This window comes from Rhinolophus sinicus, linkage group LG02, assembly GCF_036562045.2.
Source record: "Rhinolophus sinicus isolate RSC01 linkage group LG02, ASM3656204v1, whole genome shotgun sequence".
NCBI lineage: Eukaryota > Metazoa > Chordata > Mammalia > Chiroptera > Rhinolophidae > Rhinolophus > Rhinolophus sinicus.
Genome location: NC_133752.1, coordinates 145,639,475 through 145,660,125, shown reverse-complemented (window position 1 = coordinate 145,660,125; position 20,651 = coordinate 145,639,475). Strand labels below are relative to the sequence as shown.

Below are 20,651 nucleotides of genomic sequence, written 5' to 3'. Positions count from 1 at the left end.
TAAGAAGTACTAATTGGTTGTTAACAAGTCATGGGGATGTAGGGTATGGCAAGGGGAATACAGTCAATAATATTGTAATAACTATGTATGGTGTCAGATGGGTACTAGACTTACCATAAATTATATAAATGTCTAATCACGATGTTGTACGCCTGAAACTAATATATGTGAACTGTAATTGAAAAATAAAAATTTTTTTAAATTAAAAAACAAAAAGAGGCATCTAAATTAGTATTAGAGGGTAACGGAAGTCTTTTCAGAGAGGATAACCTTAAATCTGAGAGTCAAAGGTTAAGAAAGAGTTGATTAGGGAGAGGGGGTCAGGAAGAGAATCTAGGCAAAGGAACCAGCAATGGCAAATGACAGACTCAGAGAGAATGGCTCATTTGATGAACTGAAAACAGTTCAGTATAGCTGGAGCAGAGTTTGACCAGAGTTGAGGAATGACAAGAAAAAAGGCCAGATTGTGTGGGACTCTGAATCAGGTTAAGAACTTTGAACTCCTGAGATAGTTCATTACAGCTGACTTCCCCTTCCATTGATTTCTACATTAGAGGCTGGCTAAAAACAGATTGTGATAGTTGAGGGTGTGGAAATCAGAGGATATGAAAAAATTGACAGCTCTTTTTGGCTGTAAATTCCTCTTCCTGTATCATTAGTTGACCCACAATGCCATCTTGGGGTGGCATCTGATAAGGTAAAGTTTCGGATGAGCTGCCCCAGTGAAGCAGTTCTATTATCTTCAGAAAGAAACAGGGCGGTAAAGGGCCCACTACTATGCAGCATGATGACACATGAAACGTATCAAATGAAATTTGTTCTGTTTCATTTTATTGTAACACTAATTTCTGTTCTCCGAAGTCTGAGCAAACATACAGAAATCAGTGTTGTTAATTTGGTCATACACTTGTAACTTTTAAAAATTGTCATACACTTGAAACTTTTAAAAATTAAAAAGTATATTACTCCCAAAACTTGTCTTTCTGGGCCAAACACCTACTAGGTGAGATAAAACACCTACTAGAAGCTGAAAAGAAAGAGGCAAAGCTAGACAACTTGTCTACTTGTTTATTCTGTTCTTAAAAAAAAGGTCAAGAGTGGGAGAGGGAAATAACCCATAAACACTGAACAGGAACCAAGACTCCAAGACTTGGGCCTATGCCCCCTACCCTCAACCTCAGTTCTCCAAGATTCCCACCCACCCAATTTTCTTTTGAACAAGACACCCAAATCAGCAGCAAAGGAACCTAGGGTAGTTACTGAGATTTTTGAACACTGGGAATGGGAGGGGGAAAAGTCCAAAAAATAGGAGTTCGGATGAAAAGGGAAGGAATGAGGGACAGGCTAAGTTCTGGAGGGCCGAGTTGGGCCATGAGAGGTGGATGTGAGCCAGTATGGGGGGCACCCCTCCTGACTGCTGCTGCCCACATTCCCCGCGACCCGAGAGCCCCATGGTTTGTTCTGCAGTCCATCCCCTAATCCCCAAAGGCCTCACAGGCCTAGCTCCAAGTCCTCTAGCTCCTCCTGCAGCGCCCTCCTCCTCGCTAGCTTCTCCAGCTGCTCTTTGCTGGGCTGGCTGATTTCCCCAGCCTGGATCCGTTGCTGCAGCTCTTCCACCTGCCGAAGCTTCTTCTTTAGGTTCTTTATCTTCTTGGCCTTCTCGGTGGTGGCAGCTGAGTCAGGCTGGTCAGAGGCAGCTGGAGGGCCTGCCCGGGAGCCCGGTGGAGCACTGGGGAGTTGGGCTGTCTCTCCCAGGGACACCTTATCGAGAGTCTGGCTCAAGGCCTCTGCCTCCCCTTTCTCTTGCTGCTGCCGCCTTTTCTCCTTCCGCTTCAGATTGCGTTTGGCTGTCTTAGAGAGGCCTGGTTCACCACCTTCAGACCTTGTTGGGGTGACAGGAGCAGTGGCCTCGGGGCTCAGCCCTGGGGGCAGTTCTGGTTTACTCTTGAAAAACTTCACATACTTGTTCTCATACCTGCAAGGAGATGTCAAGTTTTAAAGAATCACTGACTTTTCCAGCCCTTTTCTTAACCTTCCAATTCACTCCACCCTTTTCACTTCTCTGCTTCCTTCCTCCCCTTTGGAACCGCCCCATCTTTTCTCTGCTTTGCAGATTGTAGGAGGGTCCCTAGGTCTCAAAGCTCTGAATGCTATTTGGCCATAGGAACCGGACTAATCACTTCCAATTGTCACTCATCCCTGAACCCCAACCTCCTCCTCTCCTTTCTCAGACAGTTGTCCCCTCCTTCCATTTCTGGAATTTGGCGATCAGGAGATTCTTCCATGAACTCATAGGCATACATGTTCTTTCTGTAGGGACCCTACTCAACACCCCCTCCTCAGCCTAACCACGCACACTGGGACCTCCTCCTGGGGCACATAGCCTTCTTTCACCCTCCTCTGCTTGCGCCAGGTCCCGTCAGGTCGCTGTGTTGAGGCGATGTACTTGCCTGAAATGAGAGAATTAAGTTAGAGAGTTACTCTATCAAATAGTTCCCAAGATGAAAGAATGCATGAATGCACAATTTCCCACAGCACCCTTCTGCCCACAAAATGCTGCCATTAAGACATTCTTTTCTCATATCAACCCTCTACCCCTCTCATTATTTACTGCCTATACACTGTATAATACACCATCCCTGCCCTCAGGGAGTTTCTATTTTTATAATCTAGTTGGCAAGACAAGACAGACACAGAAGAAGAGTTTTTAAAAGACAATAGCATGGGAACATCAAAAGACAGTAAATGAATAAGAGGCTTTAAAAAGGGGCAATAACAAGGAAAATGACCAGAGATGTTGTAAGGGAAAGTTTTAATAAGATAGATCATGAAAAACAAGTCAACTTTTAGGAATCCATACTATAGATATAAAAGCATCGGTACACAGGGATACATATAAAGAATGTTTGTTGCTGCATTATTTAAATTAGCAAAATGATAAAAGCAACTTGAATGGCCATCAACAGATGAATGATTGAATAGATGTGTTATCATTCACACGATGGAACACCATGCTGTTACGGAAAGAATTTTAGATATAAATTCACTGCCCTTAAATGGTGTTTGGGACATACTAAGTGAAAAAGCAAGTTGCAAGATAATGGGCAGTGATCCTCGTTTTTATTTCAGGATTCCCCCCTTACACTCTCATTTTGCCATATTACATTTAACTATGCAATATAAAAAATCGTATTTGTTAATCTCATCAGAGAAGTCTTTATTGGGAAGCTGTTAAGCTCCTAGTGGCAGATACAAGTTTTCCAAATTCTAATGTTCACTTGAAGGCTTGAATTTTATCATTGGCAACAAACACTGTCAAGTTGTTTTCCCTGAAATGACAGGCTCACTTCCTTCATTTTCAGGAAAATGCATATCAGATACCCAAGTCTGAATTACTAGGTTATCAGTGGTTTTTTTCAAGTAAAAATGGTGTTCTATGAAAAGAAGGCTTATTTAGCTTGCAACTCGGACAACTACACCAGTGCTTTTCCTTGAGACACTATCTTCAGTGTGCAACAGAGTATGTCATGCTTACTTTTCATTTAGTCCACTGAGAACATTAAAAATATGTGTAACTTCCAGACACAGGATGAGTAAGTTCCAGGGATCTAAGGTACAGCATGGTGATTATAGTTAACAAAACCGTATTGTATATTTGAAATTTGCTGAGAGTAGAGCTTTAATGTTCTCACCATAGCAACAAAATGGTAACCATGTGAGGTGAAGGATGTTAACCAACTTTATGGTGGTAAACGTTTCACTGTATATATATATAGATGCGCTTGTGCACATATGTGTATGTATATACTTGTATATACACATGTATATGTATCAAATCATCACATTGTACACCTTAAGCTTACACAATGTTATATGTCAATTACATATCAACAAAACTAGGAAAAAATAAAAACATGTTCAAAGGTCAGGGTTTAATAAAAGTAACAATTTTTATTACATCATCAAGAATGTTAAGTGAAACTGGCATTATTTACTGCAAGCATGTGGCAGTGAAGAATACAGTGGCTAGTACCGTTGGTGCCATCACCTTGATGAGTGCTAAGGGACCGGCAGTTTTACCCACTTCTGCTTTTCCGTATCAGTGCAAGTGTCAACCCAGGAAAAAGGCAAATAACATCTTATATATTATAAAAATGGTTATGCTTGCAGAGCTCCTAAAAGGGTCTTAAGGAACTCCCAAGGGTCCTGGACAATATGTTGAGAACACTGGTGTAGAGTGTGCTCCCATTCTTGTTGGGGTAAGGAGCAGCATGTAAAAGGGCCACAGAGTCAGTGTTTGGGGCAAGGAGAAAGGTGTGGAAGGACATATACCAAGGTACCAAGATTTTAACGCTGGTTACCTTAAGAGAGATAACCTAGAAGAGGTGGTAGAAATCATTAACAATTTATATACCCATCTATATAGTATAGATCTTGTATTACTTTTTTAAGTATATGGGTCTCCCACATGGATTAGTTACATGAGTTGGGTTTTTGGTTCAAAATGCAAATATCATTAATAAATTAAAACTAAAAAAATTGTGTTAAATAAAATGGGTAAGATTTGAGAACTAGAGGAGATGGGAGAAAGAACAAACATGAGCAAAGAAAGGCATGGGTGTGGGAAGTGGGAATGGGCATGGGATATTGAAAGAACAGAAAGTTAGAGGAGTCCAGGCGAATCACAGTTAGTGTTAAGGAGCAACAGGAAGCCAGTTTGGAAATAAAAAATGGGGCCAGATCTTAGAAAGCATTAAAAACCAGGTCAAGGAATTTGGAATTTATCTGGTGAATAAAAGAGAATGAAGATATTGTTTGCTCAGCTACGAGTTTAGAGACAAGAGGCTTCAGGGAGGGAGGACTGAGACTAGAGCTAGGCCTTGAAGACACAAACTAAAATAAATGAGAAAAGGGAAGCAGAATGGATTCTAAACAGCAGCTCACTCTAAAACAAAATTTCAGACATAGGAATGTAGATGGCATGTTCCGGAGGCGGTGAATAGATCAGTCTGGCTGAGTCAGAGGGCTGGTGTAAAGTAAATGAGGGGAGGCTGTTCATACCTTGAAATGTCAGTTATCTGGCACAAGGTATGCATTCAATAAATATCTGCCAAACGAATGAATCTTTTATCCAAAGCAATGCTTTAGGGCAATTAACCTGGCATGAAGGGAAGGAAAATTGGAAAGGGAAAACACTGGAGACTGGGGATATCAGTGAGGAAAAACAGATTGCAATAATCCCGGCATGAGGGACAGAATTGGCTGTAACAGTGAGAATGGAAAGGAAGAGACTGATGCCAGGTACACTGTCAAAGAATCAACATTTGTTAATTCACTGATTGGGGGAGGGGTAATGGTTAGAGTATTAAAGTCAAAGATAATTCACAATACTTTTAGCGATCCCAATCTTGAAAATTTAGCATAAGGAAATAGTTCCAACAAGAAAAAAAAAAACAAAAACAGAAAAGAGAGAACCACATGAAAATCATAGCATTATCTATAAATAGCTTAAAAAAAAACAAATTTCACATCCAGTTATACAGGAATGGTTTATAATACATCCATTACAAATGATAAAAGGGCCCTGGTGGCTCAGGCGGTTAGAGCTCCATGCTCCTAACTCCGAAGGCTGCCGCTTCGATTCCAACATGGGCCAGTGGGCTCTTAACCACAAGGTTGCCAGTTCAATTCCTCCAGTCCTGCAAGGGATGGTGGGCTCCGCCCCCTGCAACTAAAATTGAACACGGCACCTTGAGCTGAGCTGCCTCCCTGATGGCTCAGTTGGTTGGAGCGCGTCCTCTGAACCACAAGGTTGCCGGTTCGACTCCCACAAGGGATGGTGGGCTGCGCCCCCTGCAACTAGTATCAGCAACTGGACCTGGAGCTGAGCTGCGCCCTCCACAACTAAGACTGAAAGGACAACTTGACTTGGAAAAAAGTCCTGGAAGTACACACTGTTCCCCAATAAAGTCCTGTTTCCCTCCCCCAATAATAAAAAAATAAAAAAATTTTAAATACCATAATTTGACACAATGTAAAACAATTTTTATGTATATACCATTATTTCAATTATATATGCTATATGAAAAATTATGTTGGGGTGATTAGATATTACTTTTTTTTTTAATTTCTATTATTGTCGTTGTGATATTGTGGGTTTTAAAAATATCTCATTTTAGGTTTCAAATGTAAATGGCTTGGAGAAGGGGTACAACAAAGGAGAGTAAAATTACTTTTGACCAGGTGATTTAAAAGGCTTTTATGGAAGACACAGCACCTGTTGTGACCTTTGGAAGATGAGCAGGATTTGGACAGGTGGGGGCGTGGGCTGTGGTTATGAGGAAAAAGGAAAAAGGGAAGTCTTTCAGGCATATGGGACAACATAATCAAAGGGACAAAGTGGACTAGTCACGCCCCTACTTAAAAGTTCTTCCTGGATTCCTGTTGCCCTCAGACTATGTACATGGAAAATGGAATCACACACAAAAGGCTGCCTTGACCCAGCTCGTGCTAGTTTCCAGCCTCTTAGCACTTAGTCACTCACTCTGTCCCAGCCACTGAAATATTCACACATCTCACCCAAAAGTGCCTATTCTCTATGCCTTTTTGCTTTTGTTTCCTTTGGCCTGGAATAGACTTTCCTTGATTCATATATTAGTTAATTCCTATTGGTCTTTAAAGGTCAAGTTCAAGCATAGGGCAGCCGGTTAACTCAGCTGGTTAGAGCGCAGTGCTCTTAACAAGGTTGCCGGTTCGATCTCCACATGGGCCACTGTGAGATGCACCTTCCACAATTAGATTGAAACAACTACTTGACTTGGAGCTGATGGGTCCTGGAAAAACACACTTAAAATACCTAAAAGGTTTTAAAAAATAAAAAAAGTTCAAGTATAAACTACTCATTGAAATCCTCCTTGACATACCCACCCCATCCCAGGTTAGAAGTTGCCCTTTGTGCACTCAGCACCTGTTTTGGCTTTTATCATGCTTAATATTTAACATAACTGCTTGCTTGGGAGCAGAGACTTTGATATTTGAAGCAAAAGGCTTGGTCCACAGAAGTCTGTAATTAATTCAAATTAATGAATAAATAAACTTAAGCAAGAATCCAGAATACTTTGGGCAAAAAACATATGTAATGGGAAAAGAGACCAGAGGTAAATTAGTCAGAAGATGAAAGGTATCCAACCTCGTCTTGAGCTTGGACTCCAGCTTCACACTGTGGGAGAACACTGAAGGCCAATAAGGGAGTACAGATGCTCTGCTCAAAGCAATGCTTTAAGATTTACATGAAAATGTGTAACATAAACTAAAGGTAGAAAAAATGAAAGCAATAGCCACAATATGAGAAGACTTGAGTTAGATGGGTAATGTATGGGTAATGAAAGAAAAATTTGTCAGAAAGAGTACGTCAATAGGATCTGAAGACTGCCAAGATTTGCATTAAAGAGGAAATAATTGAAACAGTGCTACAGTGGATTTAAGCTGGTGGTTTTCACATGTATTCTCTTTATTTTTCACAATATACCTATGGGTAGGTAGGGCGTATGGTAATAACATTTATTCACACATGGATTTCAAATGTTTATTTAGCACTTGCACTGTAACAGGACCTAGGGATACAACAATGAATAAAGCAAGCACGGGTCTAGCCTTCTTGTAGTATGCATTCTAATGAGGAAGAAAGGTAATAAATCAGAACACAAACAAATTACAACATAACTTTTTAATGTGGAAAATTTGGAGAATAAATACCACCGATATACAGAAAGTCCAAAGGAGAAGACAACTCTGTGAAAATAACTGATTCAGTTCTAGACAGGTAGTGTTTTACATGGAATTAAGGAAAAAGGGACAATGCTAAGAAACATACTTAAGTAAACTTCAGAGATTACAGTCAAAGCCTTAAGACTAGTAAAGATGAATGAGAGAAAAGACAAGACAGAAGCTTCCTGAATGACCATCCTAACTGGAAGCCCTCAGAGATAAATAGCCCACTATCACAAAGGAGCACCTATTTTACATTATCTTGGTTCCATTCTCTGGCCTTGATGGTATCAAAAAGTGAAGTCAAAAAGAGAGAAGAGGTGTGGTGATTCCTACACTAGAAATAAAAACCAAGGGTAGAATATCAGAATTTTCAGGTAACATCTTTGAAAGAGTCAGAAACTAAAGATTAGAGACTGCCACTATAACAATTTTGCAAGCTTTGTTATTTCCCCACATATGCTGTTTTATGCTGTTTTGCAATCTTCGATCTGTTTCCATAAATTGAAAGGGCCCAGGGGGCTGGCCTGGTCGCTCAGGCGGTTGGACCGCCGTGCTCCCAATGCTGAGGTCGCTGGTTCAATTCCCAAATGAGCTGCACCCTCTACAGCTAAGACTGTGAACAATGGCTCTCTAGAGCCCGGCCGCTCATGCCGTGAGTGGCCGGCAGCCATTGTGAGTGGCCGGCAGCCTTTGTGAGTGGCCGGCAGCCAGCAAGAACTGCTGGGAGTGGCCAACTGGTGACCAACTGCCTCAGAGAGGGGGAGCACAAGGCTCATAATACCAGCACCATCCAGGGAGCTCTGTCCTACACAACTAGATTGAGAAACAAAGGCTTGAACCGGAGTGGGGGGGAGGGGGGGAATGGGGGGAAGAAGGGAGAAGGGAGGTGGGGGAAGGGAGTAGAGGAAAGGGGGCAGGAATAAGGGGATAGGGGGAGGGGAAAAGGGAGGGGAAGGGGAGGGGGAGGGGAGGAGGTAGGAAGAAAAGGCCTTGTTTTTAGAGATGGCAGGAAGATTGAACAGACAACACAGCAAGGCTTCGGAGAACTCCAGGGGGGTTATAGGTGGAAATGACTGTTAAAGTTGTGTTGAATCCCTGGGACCTACTTCATGTAAGAAAGGAGATCTGAGTCACAGATCTGAGCCTGAGGATGCTCTCAAGGCCAACAATTATAAGATCTAGATGTGGTTTCTAACAGAAAATATAAAAAGATCCAATTTAGAGGAATGACCTAGAAAAATGGTCATGATCATTTTCCTCAAGGAAGAAAAGGTGCCAGCAACAAAAGAAAACGATTCTAGGAAAGAAGAACCAGGACAGTGCTATGCCATGGAAACCAAAGAGTTTTAAGTAAAGGCAGGCGATTAATAGTATTAAATACTGCAGAGAGATTAAGGAAAAGGAGAAGATTTTGGCAATTTGGAAATCTCTAGTTATATGCAAGAATATTGCCTCAGAAAAATAGAGTGGTTAGAAGCCAGACTACAAATTATTTAAATGCAATAAACTATTGAAAGCTTTGTATTGGAAAACTACTATACAAAGTGCTACAGAGATTATCAAGATAAATAAAATGGTCCCTACTTTTAAGGATTTTACAGTCTAAGTAAGGAGGGTGGGCAAGTTAGGCAAATAAAGGATAAGACAAAAATATAAATGTCTTAAGTAGCCGAGGAGAAACTGATACATATTGGTAAGAGATTTCAAGAGAATAAATGTTTGATGAGGGAATGTGACAGGAAATCATGAAAATCTTGACCTTAAAGACGAGGTAGTAGTAGTAACAGTAACAACAAATGAGTGGCTGATATTTCTGCAGGCAGCGAAAAGAAGGGAAAGGGCACTCTAAGAGGAACAACAACAAGCAAAACAATAGCAGTGGAAAACTTACAGTATGTTAGTAAGAACTATTAGGAAAGAACATTTATTAATAAGTAGCTACGTTAACAAGTAGGTACAAGAACTTTACATACATTACCTTATTGATTCTAGAAAATGGGTAGATATTATCATCTACAGCTGAGGAACGTCTTCAAGAGGTTAAAGGCACGTCCAAGATCACAACGGCAGCATGTACCTGCAATCTGAACTCAGTTCTGATGCCAAAATGGACACACTGCTCACTACTGTTGCACCTTATAGTGTATTGTCCAGTTTCACTGGAGGGTATAGGCAGAAACGTAGTATCTGATGATACTATATTGAAAAGTGGTTTGTGCTCATACTAGTGAGTAGTATCTTGAGTGTACAAGTGAATGGTCCATATGGAAATTTTATAGTCAATTCTGAAAAGATAGTAGCAGCTGCCCTTTACTGGGTGCCTGCTTCATGCCAAAGAAAGTGCTCATATATATTACTTCATTTTCACAACTCTACGCAGGATTATTCCAGTTTTAAATATGATGAGAAATTTAATAACTTGCCCAAAGTTAAAAAGGTAGTAAAACGTAGCATATTTCAAACCCAGGCTGTGGGTTCCAAAGTACTTTTTATACCACTATTGTACACTGTGTCATAAATGAAAAAAAAAAAGTTCAATATCACTAATAAAAAATATATACATAAATGAAAACACTAAAATATTTTCATCTGTCAAAGCAGTAGAATTTTTAAAGATGAGGCTATCAGTGCAGCCAAAGAAGTGAGGAAACCAGCATATTCATATGTTGTAAGTGGTAAAATCCTTTAGAAAGCAACTTGGCTAACATAGCAAGAGAATATAAGAGAGTCCTATCATTTTTCAGCCTTTCCCAATGCTTTTGTTATATAAAACACTACTTCCATAAGACAGTAACAAGGGTTACCTAAAAAATTGTTAAATAAATTTGGGAAATTCTCGGTTAAACACTGGAAAAAATACTTTGTTTTTATCGGCAAGACTTGAGTTAATCTTATTCGTGTGAATATCCAAGACAGGAATATGGTTTATAGGGTTTCCCAGATGTATTTGACCCCAGGAACCGTATTTTTATTTCAGTTGTGTTGTAGCACATCTCACGGAACTAGTGAGTGTTCTGAGGATTTGGGGTAATACAGTCATTCAGTATGATCCCAACTGTGTTAAATATAGATATGTTATGTATGTGGATAGAGAGAAAAACCAAAAGGAAATGTAGCTGTAGTCATCTTTGGATTCTGGAATTACCAAACATGGATGCCTTACATTTTATGCTACTTTTGAAAATATTTTCCAAGTTTTCTATAATCAACATGAATTAACTTTATAATAAATAAATGTTTGTACTATCCAACCCAATAATTCTACTTTTGGGAAATCTATCCTAAGAAAATAACCCTAAATGCAGGCAAAGATTTATGCACAAAAACATCCATAGAGTTCTTATAAAAATTCTGGAAACAATCTAAAAGTCCAACAACAGAAGAAAGGTAAAAGAGGGTATGTGCCCGAACAATAAAACACTCTGCCAGTATTTAAAAAGATGTTTACAAAGAGTTTCTAACAGCAAAAAAAAAAAAGTATTTATGTCATAAAGTTAAATAAAAAGATATAAAAATGTATATACTATCTGATTTAAAAATGTTTTAGAAATTAACAGAAAAAATAAAGATCAGAAGGATATATACCAAATTTAACAGCAGACTCAGGGTAGATGAATTATATTGAACAAAAATTACATAACTAAATTTGCATTTAAGGGGCAATAATCTAGTTACAGTGCCAAATGAACTGGAATAGAGACTGGAGCTAAGATAATTCCATAGGAGGTCACAGCAATATTTGCAAAATAAATGAAACTAGAATTTTATCAGGTACTTAGAATGACTCAAGTATTATGCCTGATACTTTGCAGATATAATCTCTTCTAATCCATATAATAATCCTTACACAACAGGAGTAATTATAGAACCATTTGTTGGGCACTATGTGCCGGACATGTAAATTATCTCATTTAAATTTTAATTCTCAGAACAATCCTATGTTTAGGAGTTTATTATTCCTATTTCACTGATGAGAAAGAAAACCAAGGCTTAGATTCCCAAGGCTTGAAATTCCCAAGGCCTTGGCGGCCGGTTAGCTCAGTTGGTTAAAGCGCGGTGCTCTTAACAACAAGGTTATCGGTTCGATCCCCACATGGGCCACTGTGAGCTGCGCCCTCCACAACTAGACTGAAACAACTACTTGACTTAGAGCTGATGGGTCCTGGAAAAACACACTTAAATAAGTTTAAAAAAAAAAATCCCAAGGTCATACAACTAACAAGTATTGAAGATGGGTAAGAGTAATGGTAGTAGAAATAAAAGAATGATATTTTGATAACTGCTGTGTGTGTGGGATGGGGAGCAAGAGAGGAGTAAATGATGCAAAACAACACCCCAATAGCAGCAAAAACACTTAGTGATCTGATTTTGGTTTCCTATATTATTCCCCAATAAAAGGCACAACGGATCCTCGTAGAAATGACTGGTTCTAGGACTGGGGTAGAAATATACAATGAGCTGGAGCATCTTCTAGTGCCAGAAAGTAAAAAAGAGCCAAAAAAACAACAGCACAAACCTACACTGATGGGGCATGCCAGAGGGAGACAGGGCCAACTGAAAGAGCTCCCAATGTCCAAAGTGGGAACAGGTGAGGAATAAAAGAAATATTATTGGATTATAACCCAAAGTCTATACTGATATAAATAAATGATTGAATAAATACACAGGAGAGAAAAGACAAATCTCCTGTGCAGAAAAATTCCAAATAATATGTAAAAATATTCCCTCCTTAAGGAAGAGAGCATAACTTTCCACTCTTAACGTGTGCGCTATGATCCCAGACAAGAAAAACATGAAGGAGTTCACCACCACCAAACCAGTATTACAAGAAATGTTAAAGGGACTTCTTTAAGAAAAAAAATAAAAAATATTAATAAGACAATATCACAAAGAAAAAATTCTCACTGACAAAGGCAAACACATAATAAAAGCAGTGGATCAACCAACACTAAAGCTAGTAGTACAAAGGTTAAAAGGCAAAAATAGGAAGATCACGTGTAATTGCAACATTAAATTAAGGGATACACACAAACACACACACATAAATAAATAAAAAAGTAAAAAGTAAAAAACAATGACAAAACATAACCTTGGTGGTGGTAAGTAAAAATGGTAGTGATTTTAGAATGTGTTTGAATTTAAACCAACTTAAAATAGACTGCTATAAACATAGCTTGGTATATATGAAGCACATTGGTAACCACAAACCAAAAATTGACAAGAGATATATAAGAAATAAAGATAAAGGAATCTGAACACAACAGTACAGAAAGTCACCAACATACAAGAGAAGAGAGCAAAAGAGTAAGAAAACAACAAAGAACTACAAAAACAATCAGAAAACAATAAAATAACAATAACTACATACCTATCAATAATTGTTTTACATGTAAATGCACTGAATGCTCCAATCAAAAGAGGAATGGATAAAGAATATTTGGGAGCCAATCGGATGGCTCAGCTGGTTAGAGCGCGAGCTCTGAACAGCAGGGTTGCCAGTTCGATTCCCACATAGGCCAGAGAGCTGTGCCCTCCACAACTAGATTGAAGAATGCTGAGCTTCCGGAGAGGCGGCCAGATGGCTCAGTTGGCTAGAGCACAGGCTCTCAACAACTTCGGTTCAATTCCCGCATGGGATGGTAGGCTGTGCCCCCTGCAACTAAAGATTGAAAACAGCAACTGGACTTGGAGCTGAGCTGTGCCCTCCACAACTATATTAAAGGATAACGACAGAGCTGATGGGTCCTGGAGAAACACACTGTTCCCCAATATTCCCCAATAAAAATTGAAAAAAAAAAAAAGAAGACTATTTGGTACATGTATACAATAAATATTACTCAGCCATAAAAAATAAAATCTTAGCATTTGTGACAACATGGATGGACCTAGAGAATATTATGCTAAGTGAAATGCTAAGTGAAATCAGACAGAGAAAGACAAATACCATGATTTCACTTGTATGTGGAATCTAAAGAACAAAATAAACAAAACAGAAACAAACTCAGATGGAGAGCAAACTGATGGTTGCCACATAGAAGGGGGCTTGCAGGGCAGGGTGAAAAAGGTAAACGGATTGAGAAGTACAAATTGGCAGTTACAAAAGAGTCACTGAGAGGTAAAGTACAGCTTAAAGAATAGAGCCAATAATATTGTAATAACTATATGCGTGTATGGTGTCAGGTGGGTACAAAACTTATGGGGATTACTTCGTAAGTTATATAAATGTCTAACCACTATGCTGTACACCTGAAACTAATATATTTAATGTCAACTGTAACTGAAAAATGTTTTAATTTTTTTAAAAACGAAAAAAAATATGGGCTATGAATAGTGACTTTCTTCTAAAGAGTACAGTATGAAAAGAGAGGGGAAAAGAGCAACTTACAGTAGAGAAACCTTATAAACACCACCGCAGCCAGGTGATCATGGTCAGAATCAACAGTAAAAAATCATCGTGATACTATTTACCCTGGACATGACATAATGAACATGCCACGTTACCTCTATGGTCGATTCCCCAAAAACATAACCCCAGTCTAATCATGAGAAAAACATCAGACAAATTCCAATAGTGGGGCATCCTACAAAATACCTGACCAGTACTCCTCAAAACTGTCAAGGTCATCAAAAACAAGGAAAGTCTGAGAAACTGTCACAGCCAATAGGAGCTTAAGGAGACATGAGAACTAAATGTAATGTGGTGTCCTGGATGGGATCCTGGAACAGAAAAAAAAATTAGGTAAAAACTAAGGAAATCTGAATAATGTACAGATTTTAGTTAATAATAATGTATCAATATTGGTTCATTAATTGCAATAACAATACCATACTAATGTAAGAGGTTAATAATAGGGAAAACTGAGTATAAGGTATATGGGAATTTTACCATCTTTTCAAATTTTCTGTTAATATAAATCTAAAAATGTTCTTAAAAATAAAGTCTTTAAAATTTTAAGAAGAAAGAGAAAGAGGGAGAGAAATGATGCAAAAATGTCAGTCTTGGATTGGCTAGAATAATTGTTGCCTTTAACAATTGGAAGGAAATAAGGAAGGAAAAACTGATACTGATTTTGGTAAGATTGTATTTGAGGTGTGACTGTATATCCAAGAATGAAGTCTATTCACTACACTATTAGAAAAGGAAACTGGCAACTCAGGAGAGAGGCTGGTGGTAGAAATAAAAACTGTAAAAAGTTAAGGAACCAATAAGCAGTGAGGAAATGGAAACAGTATGCATAGTCCTGATATTCAAGAAATTAAGCAGTGGACAGATGAGTTAACAGAAATGAAGGGTCTTGATTTTTCAATTAAATAGAAAGTGAGGTCATCTGCCACAAGAGGTAGAATTAAAAGGGTCACAGAGAGCTAGCGGAAAGGTTGGGGAAATAGCCATGGCAGAATGTAAGCAAACCAAGAAAAAAAGAATTGGAGAGAAGCTGTGATCTTGGCAGACATTAAGTTATAGAGACCCTGCTAGCTTCTGTGCCTGTTCTCTAGTCATATGCTGTGGCCTAGAAACAGAAGCCCAGAAAACAATTGATGGGTATGATTCACGATAACAAAAGTGCTTGCTTAGTATAGAAGATCAAAATGAATAAAGAAAATAATGAGGATAGTATCAAACTAGCTGGTCACAGAGGTCTACCAGGGCAACTTCAAGGGTAGTCATGAAGGTTCTGGTAGACTCAATAAAGTGGAAAAGGTTAAGAACCAGAGAACCGTAAGGAGGGCAAAATGCTGATTCTAAGGTTGTGAGGTAGTGAAAAGGGTGACCGGTAGGGAAGCTAAAATAAGTGATGAGAAGCACACGGAGCGGAAGCAGTGTCATAGGTGAGGTCCAAGTTACAGTGACTCTGATGTGTGGCTGGTTTGAAAATACAAAGGAAGGTCAATAGTCTCATGCTGAAGAACCTTAAGATCAGAGTATCCCAAAGGTGCTGTGCTGGAGATACTGAAAATGAGAGCGAGAAACAGAGTGGAGAAAAAAATACATGATGCCTGACCACTGCACTGTATACCTGAAGCTGAAACTGAATAATATTTTATGTCAACCATAATTTAATATATATGGGATATGGAGTACAGCATAGGGAATAGAGTCAATGGAATTGTAATAGATATATACGATGTCAGAGGGACAATAGATCGGGAGAGAGGGTTTATCACTTTGTGAGGGGTGAAATGTCTATTACATTGTTTTGTACGCCTGAAACTAATTAAAAAACAACAATGATGTGATAGGTCTGGGTCCTTGTGGGCCGTAGATGGCCCTGGGATATTAGAGAAACTGTTGTAATTGCATGGCAATACCGTCCACAAGTATTGGAGTGACAGTGGTAGATCAATGATCTGGAAAGAGTAAGGGAAAGCAAAAAAGCAGCGTGATTCCTTCTCCTCTTCCACATGGGTCACAGAAAACAGAAGACACCCCTTGGTGGGAGGGTAGGGTGAGATGTGACATCTGGATTTTCGTTATATCAAATTAAGGAAACAGGTAAGAATAAAGAGCAGTGTACTGGAAATTAAGTAATATTTTCAAAGCACACAGTAAAAGGAGCTAGTTGAAGAAGGACCTACTGCGTAGAGAGGAGAGGTTGTACCACTTTGAAGTGTGAGGCTGGAGAAAGGAAACAGACCCGGGTTGTCATTAGATATCATAAGAGAAGTGGTTTGGGATGTTAAGGAACATGAAAAGAAGCAAAGCAAGAAGCATAAATGGCACATTTTAAAACAGACCGTATGTACCACAGTACAGACAGTGTCACTTCCAGAGAAGACTATCTATACACAATGAGGGCTACAAAAAAGAAAAAAGTGGAGGTGGCCACTTAGCTCAGTTGGTTAGAGCAAGGTGCTCTTAACAACAAGGTTACAGGTTCGATCACCACATGGGCCACTGTGAGCTGTGCCCTCCACAACTAGATTGAAACAACTACTTGACTTGGAGCTGATGGGTCCTGGAAAAACACACTTAAGAGTAACACCCTGCCTTGCACAGCATTTTATAAGTTGCCTTCACATATGCCACCCTATTTGATCGTCAATGGATAGATAGTACTATACACATTTTTCTAAAGAGGGGGGAATTCGGATAGGACAAAACCACAATGAAAACCTTGCTTTTTCAGTTTTCAACACATAAACCTCACATACACAGCAGACACTTCAGCATCTCAATCAGCCAGGCTGGAAATTCTTCACTAGTGACAAGGAACAGCAGGTTCTATCAACTCATCAAAGGGCTTGAGGCCACTAGACACCTTGCTGGTTTGCCTTCTTGCACCTTAGATCCCTCAACTTCTATCACCATCACCAAAGAAAGTGGAGAAGGGTGGGGCCATCAAGGTGAGAACTCAGCTGAAAGTTGTATTAGGTTCCTCTTCCCTTCACACCTCTGTACCTCAGTGACCCAACAATAAAGATGAGAAAGTGGAAAAACCACTATGTAGCGATGAGACCTTCTACAGATACAGTTTCGAGAAAAAGAATTAAAACGTTGCTGTGGAAGGGCAGAAAGCAGGTATAACTAAGAGATGGGGGGGAGGGGAAGGGCAGGAATTGGAGGGAACTGAGAGTGTAGGAGCCCCCAAGACGGGAGAATCCAAAAGAAATACTGAAGCTTAAACTGCTGGAGAAAAGATAAGAGCCCGAAAGGGTCCTGGAACAGGGACCAGCATTGAAGGACCCCGGGGTTTGGGTGACCGGAAGCAGAGACCCCTAAACTCGAAACCAGAAGGGGGCGCAGGTGACACCCCGTAGGAGAGAATGAATGGGAAAGGCGGTTCGGAGGGCGGGGCAAAGGAGGGGCCCCGGGATGGGAGGGGCACAGACCCCTTTCCAAGTCCGAACCCCTGCCCCGAGAGCCCGGAGAGAAGCGGCTCCGCGCCTCCCGCACTCACCGCCGGTCTCGTCAGTTACATAGGGAGTCGCCATCTTGAAAACGCAAACCACTTCCGGCGTGTGCGGGCTGGGGTCCCGCCCCCTCCCCACCGGAAGTGGAGTTCTGATCGTAGCAAGCCACCATTTTAGTCTTAAAGGGAGAGTACACCATTTCATGACCGGAGGTGGAGAAGAACGAAGGGAGGAATAGTAGCTGAAGACTTCAGTAAAATAAAAGCCGAGGGCTCTTTTACTGCCACTGATACCATTATTGAGCGTCTGCTGCGTGTAAAGCAGTCTTCTGGGTGCCGAGATAAGTTCCTAAGCACAGCCCCTCTCCTCACATGCACTCTTCATCCGACCAGGACCTGCGAGGGAAAAGGGGGCAAGGCCCACCTGCACCCGGAAAGGGGGGCTGATAGAGGAGAAAAGGAAGAATATTCAGGCTCTGGCCTGCACTCAGGTCCCAAAACGGCTTGAGGGCATGGAGCAGCGTGGGCAAACTCCGGAAACGCGCTGGGGCGCACTAGTGTTGTTGGGGGCTAATAAAAGATCCTCACTACTCTTTTAGAAGGTGGGCAGGGCGAAATCGCGTGCGGACTGCCCTCGGCCGCCCAGCTCAACCCTCCGGACTGAGAGCCGCGAGAGAAGGTGGAGGGCGCTGCCGGTTTGTCACCTGTCCCCGCAGTCTCAGGGTTGCCGACAGCTTCCATGCCGTGGAGGTGGTGGGTCGGGTTGGGCAGGAAGCCTGGGCCTGGCCCTGCCCTTGGGGCGGCCCCGGGGACTCAGGCGGCGAAGTGACGACTGCTTAAGTTTGCTCTGGCCTTCGGCCCCAGGAGCCTCTTCGGGCTGGGCCCCAGGGTCAGAGGGCAGCGTGAAGACTTATGGGCGGACCCAGTTAGTATTCTAATTAACCTCGTCCAAGTCTCTGGGCGAAGGGGATCGAAAGCGGGGCAACTCGCCAATAATCCGGGCCCACATTGTCACTCCCTTTACAACCCTGCCCTGCCCTGCGCCTCCTTATTCGTTAGACCAACCCAAATGGGCTCCCTCCCCGTTTCTTCTCAATAGCTGTTGTTCCTTCAGGGCTAAATCCTGCTAAACTCGTTTCCCCTGCAGCCTGGGAGGGGCCAGCTGCAGGTTTCTTTCCTCAGGTGTCACCTCTGCCCTTTCCCACCCAGGTTGCTTTTTCCTTATCAACCCGTTTACCTTCCCCAAATCCCCTACATTGGCTTACGTTAATTCCCAACAGTACCTCTGAAACCGGGGAGGAGGATGAAAGTGAGTATTAGTGACTGTCTCCGACAGGAGGCTGCGTGCCCCACTTTAAAAAACAAAAATTGGAGAGCAGTGGCTGACTAGGGACTTCCTAAGGCTTTAAAATTAAGCTTCAGAAGTTTTCTGGGGTCACAGCTTGACTTCCTATGCTCCTCTTCCCCGACTTCCACCAGAGGCCCAACTCAGAATATCTCAAAAGACTAAAAAAAACTGATTGCATTCAATACACAGTTATTGTAAGTGTTCTAACACTGCCATCCTTAACCCCTGTTCTCATCAGTTGTGCTCCATCCCTGCCAGGTCTAGCTAGCATCCTGTCCTTAGCCCTGTTACTAAGGATTAGAGGTGAGAGTGTGGGATGAAACCCCTAAAAACTAGAGGGATACATTGGTCTTGACTGTTCTACCTGAGGAGTACTAGTACTAGTGGGCTGCTCTATGGACCTTTCTGCAAAAGGGAATCCTAAAGTAGCCCTTGTTAACTACCCAACACTAGGCCCTCCACTGTGCCCCCAGACATCCTGCCTCAGCTCTGGGGTTGACAGGAAGTGAAACTCAACTGCCTGCCTAGCAGATCTGCCTGGGACCCAGCCCTGGGCCCGGATGTGCCCCCCACCTGAGGAGGAAGAGGGGAAAGAAGAGGCTGGGGAGAAGAAGGTTGTTGTTTTTTCCTTTCCCTTTGTTCGTTGTGGTTTCTTTCTTTCTGATTTTTATGATGTGGTTGATTAAAGAAATGAGCACCTGGAACTGTAGGCATTAGACGCCTCTTTCTGAGATCTTTCTTGGCCTTTCTTCCCCCCACCCCCAACAACAACTCCCTTGGTGTATGATGGAGAGCACAGATCCTAAAGAAGACACAAAGAATATGACTGATTCTGCCTTATTCCTTATTACAGAGATCACCTCACGTCCCACTTTGAAGTTTCAAAAAAGTCTTAAAAGGAGCCTCTTTAACTTCATGTTGGAACATATCTGAGGATGATGGAATGAAAAACACAGATCATACATATAGGGTGGTATCACTGTGAGTGTTAATTGCAAGGAAAGCTTGATGCCTTAAGAATTAGTATCACTCCAGGATTGCTAGATGAGAGGTTCGGATTGGAAGAGGTGCTAAGGGTCTTGTTCTTAACTTGTATGTTGGTTTAGGATGGCTTAGAGTGGGGAGACACCACACACACACACACACACTCACCCAGCCACTCTTTGATGCAGCCCCTAAACTAGACTATGTCTTTGGCTGTCCTGCAGAACTAAGTACAGGACCTGGTGCAAAATAGAACTTCAAAAGTTTTTATGATTCCTTATGACTAAGGAGGTCATATAGGACGGGGAGATGAAGGATGGGGAGTGGCAGTGCCCTTGTCTTTTTAAGGTTGGATGGGACACAGGAACAGAGAGACAGACCTTCTCCAACCCATGCCTCAGATCTCCAGTTCAGACACAACAACAATATCCTCAAACCCTATTTACTCAGCAGCTGTATTTCTGATAAAAATGGAGAAGTCTCTTCTAACAAGCTTTTCTTGAAACAATCAAGAACTGCTTAGATTCCTCTGTTTCCACTAGAGGTCCTCATGAATTCATTCCTTCTCCTCCACCAAAGGCTGTGTGTGTATTTGTGTGTGTGCACACGACGTATACAACACACACACATATATCCTTCCTGTCAGAGCTCTCCCCTCCCCCTTTCTTGCACCACCAGGTGTAAAAGGGAAAATTCCA

At 41.3% G+C, this 20,651-nt stretch overlaps 1 protein-coding gene across 3 annotated transcripts; it reads right to left on the bottom strand.

Moving 5' to 3' along the window:
• Window positions 1–1,054: 1,054 nt before the first annotated feature.
• PYM1 (PYM homolog 1, exon junction complex associated factor) lies at window positions 1,055–18,673 on the bottom strand. Of its 3 annotated transcripts, XM_074325588.1 has the most exons (4): window positions 18,326–18,673; window positions 17,670–18,064; window positions 2,357–2,450; window positions 1,055–1,975 (listed from the first exon to the last, which is right to left on the bottom strand). In XM_074325588.1, exons 2-4 carry the CDS (start codon window positions 17,824–17,826, stop codon window positions 1,492–1,494), a joined length of 735 nt encoding a protein of 244 aa, XP_074181689.1. In that variant the 5' UTR covers window positions 17,827–18,064; window positions 18,326–18,673; the 3' UTR covers window positions 1,055–1,491. The 3 variants fall into 3 exon arrangements, with proteins under 3 accessions (XP_074181689.1, XP_074181690.1, XP_019597910.2); XM_074325589.1 differs by lacking the exon at window positions 17,670–18,064 and having other exon boundaries at window positions 18,326–18,671; XM_019742351.2 differs by lacking the exon at window positions 18,326–18,673 and having other exon boundaries at window positions 17,670–18,319.
• Window positions 18,674–20,651: the final 1,978 nt, after the last annotated feature.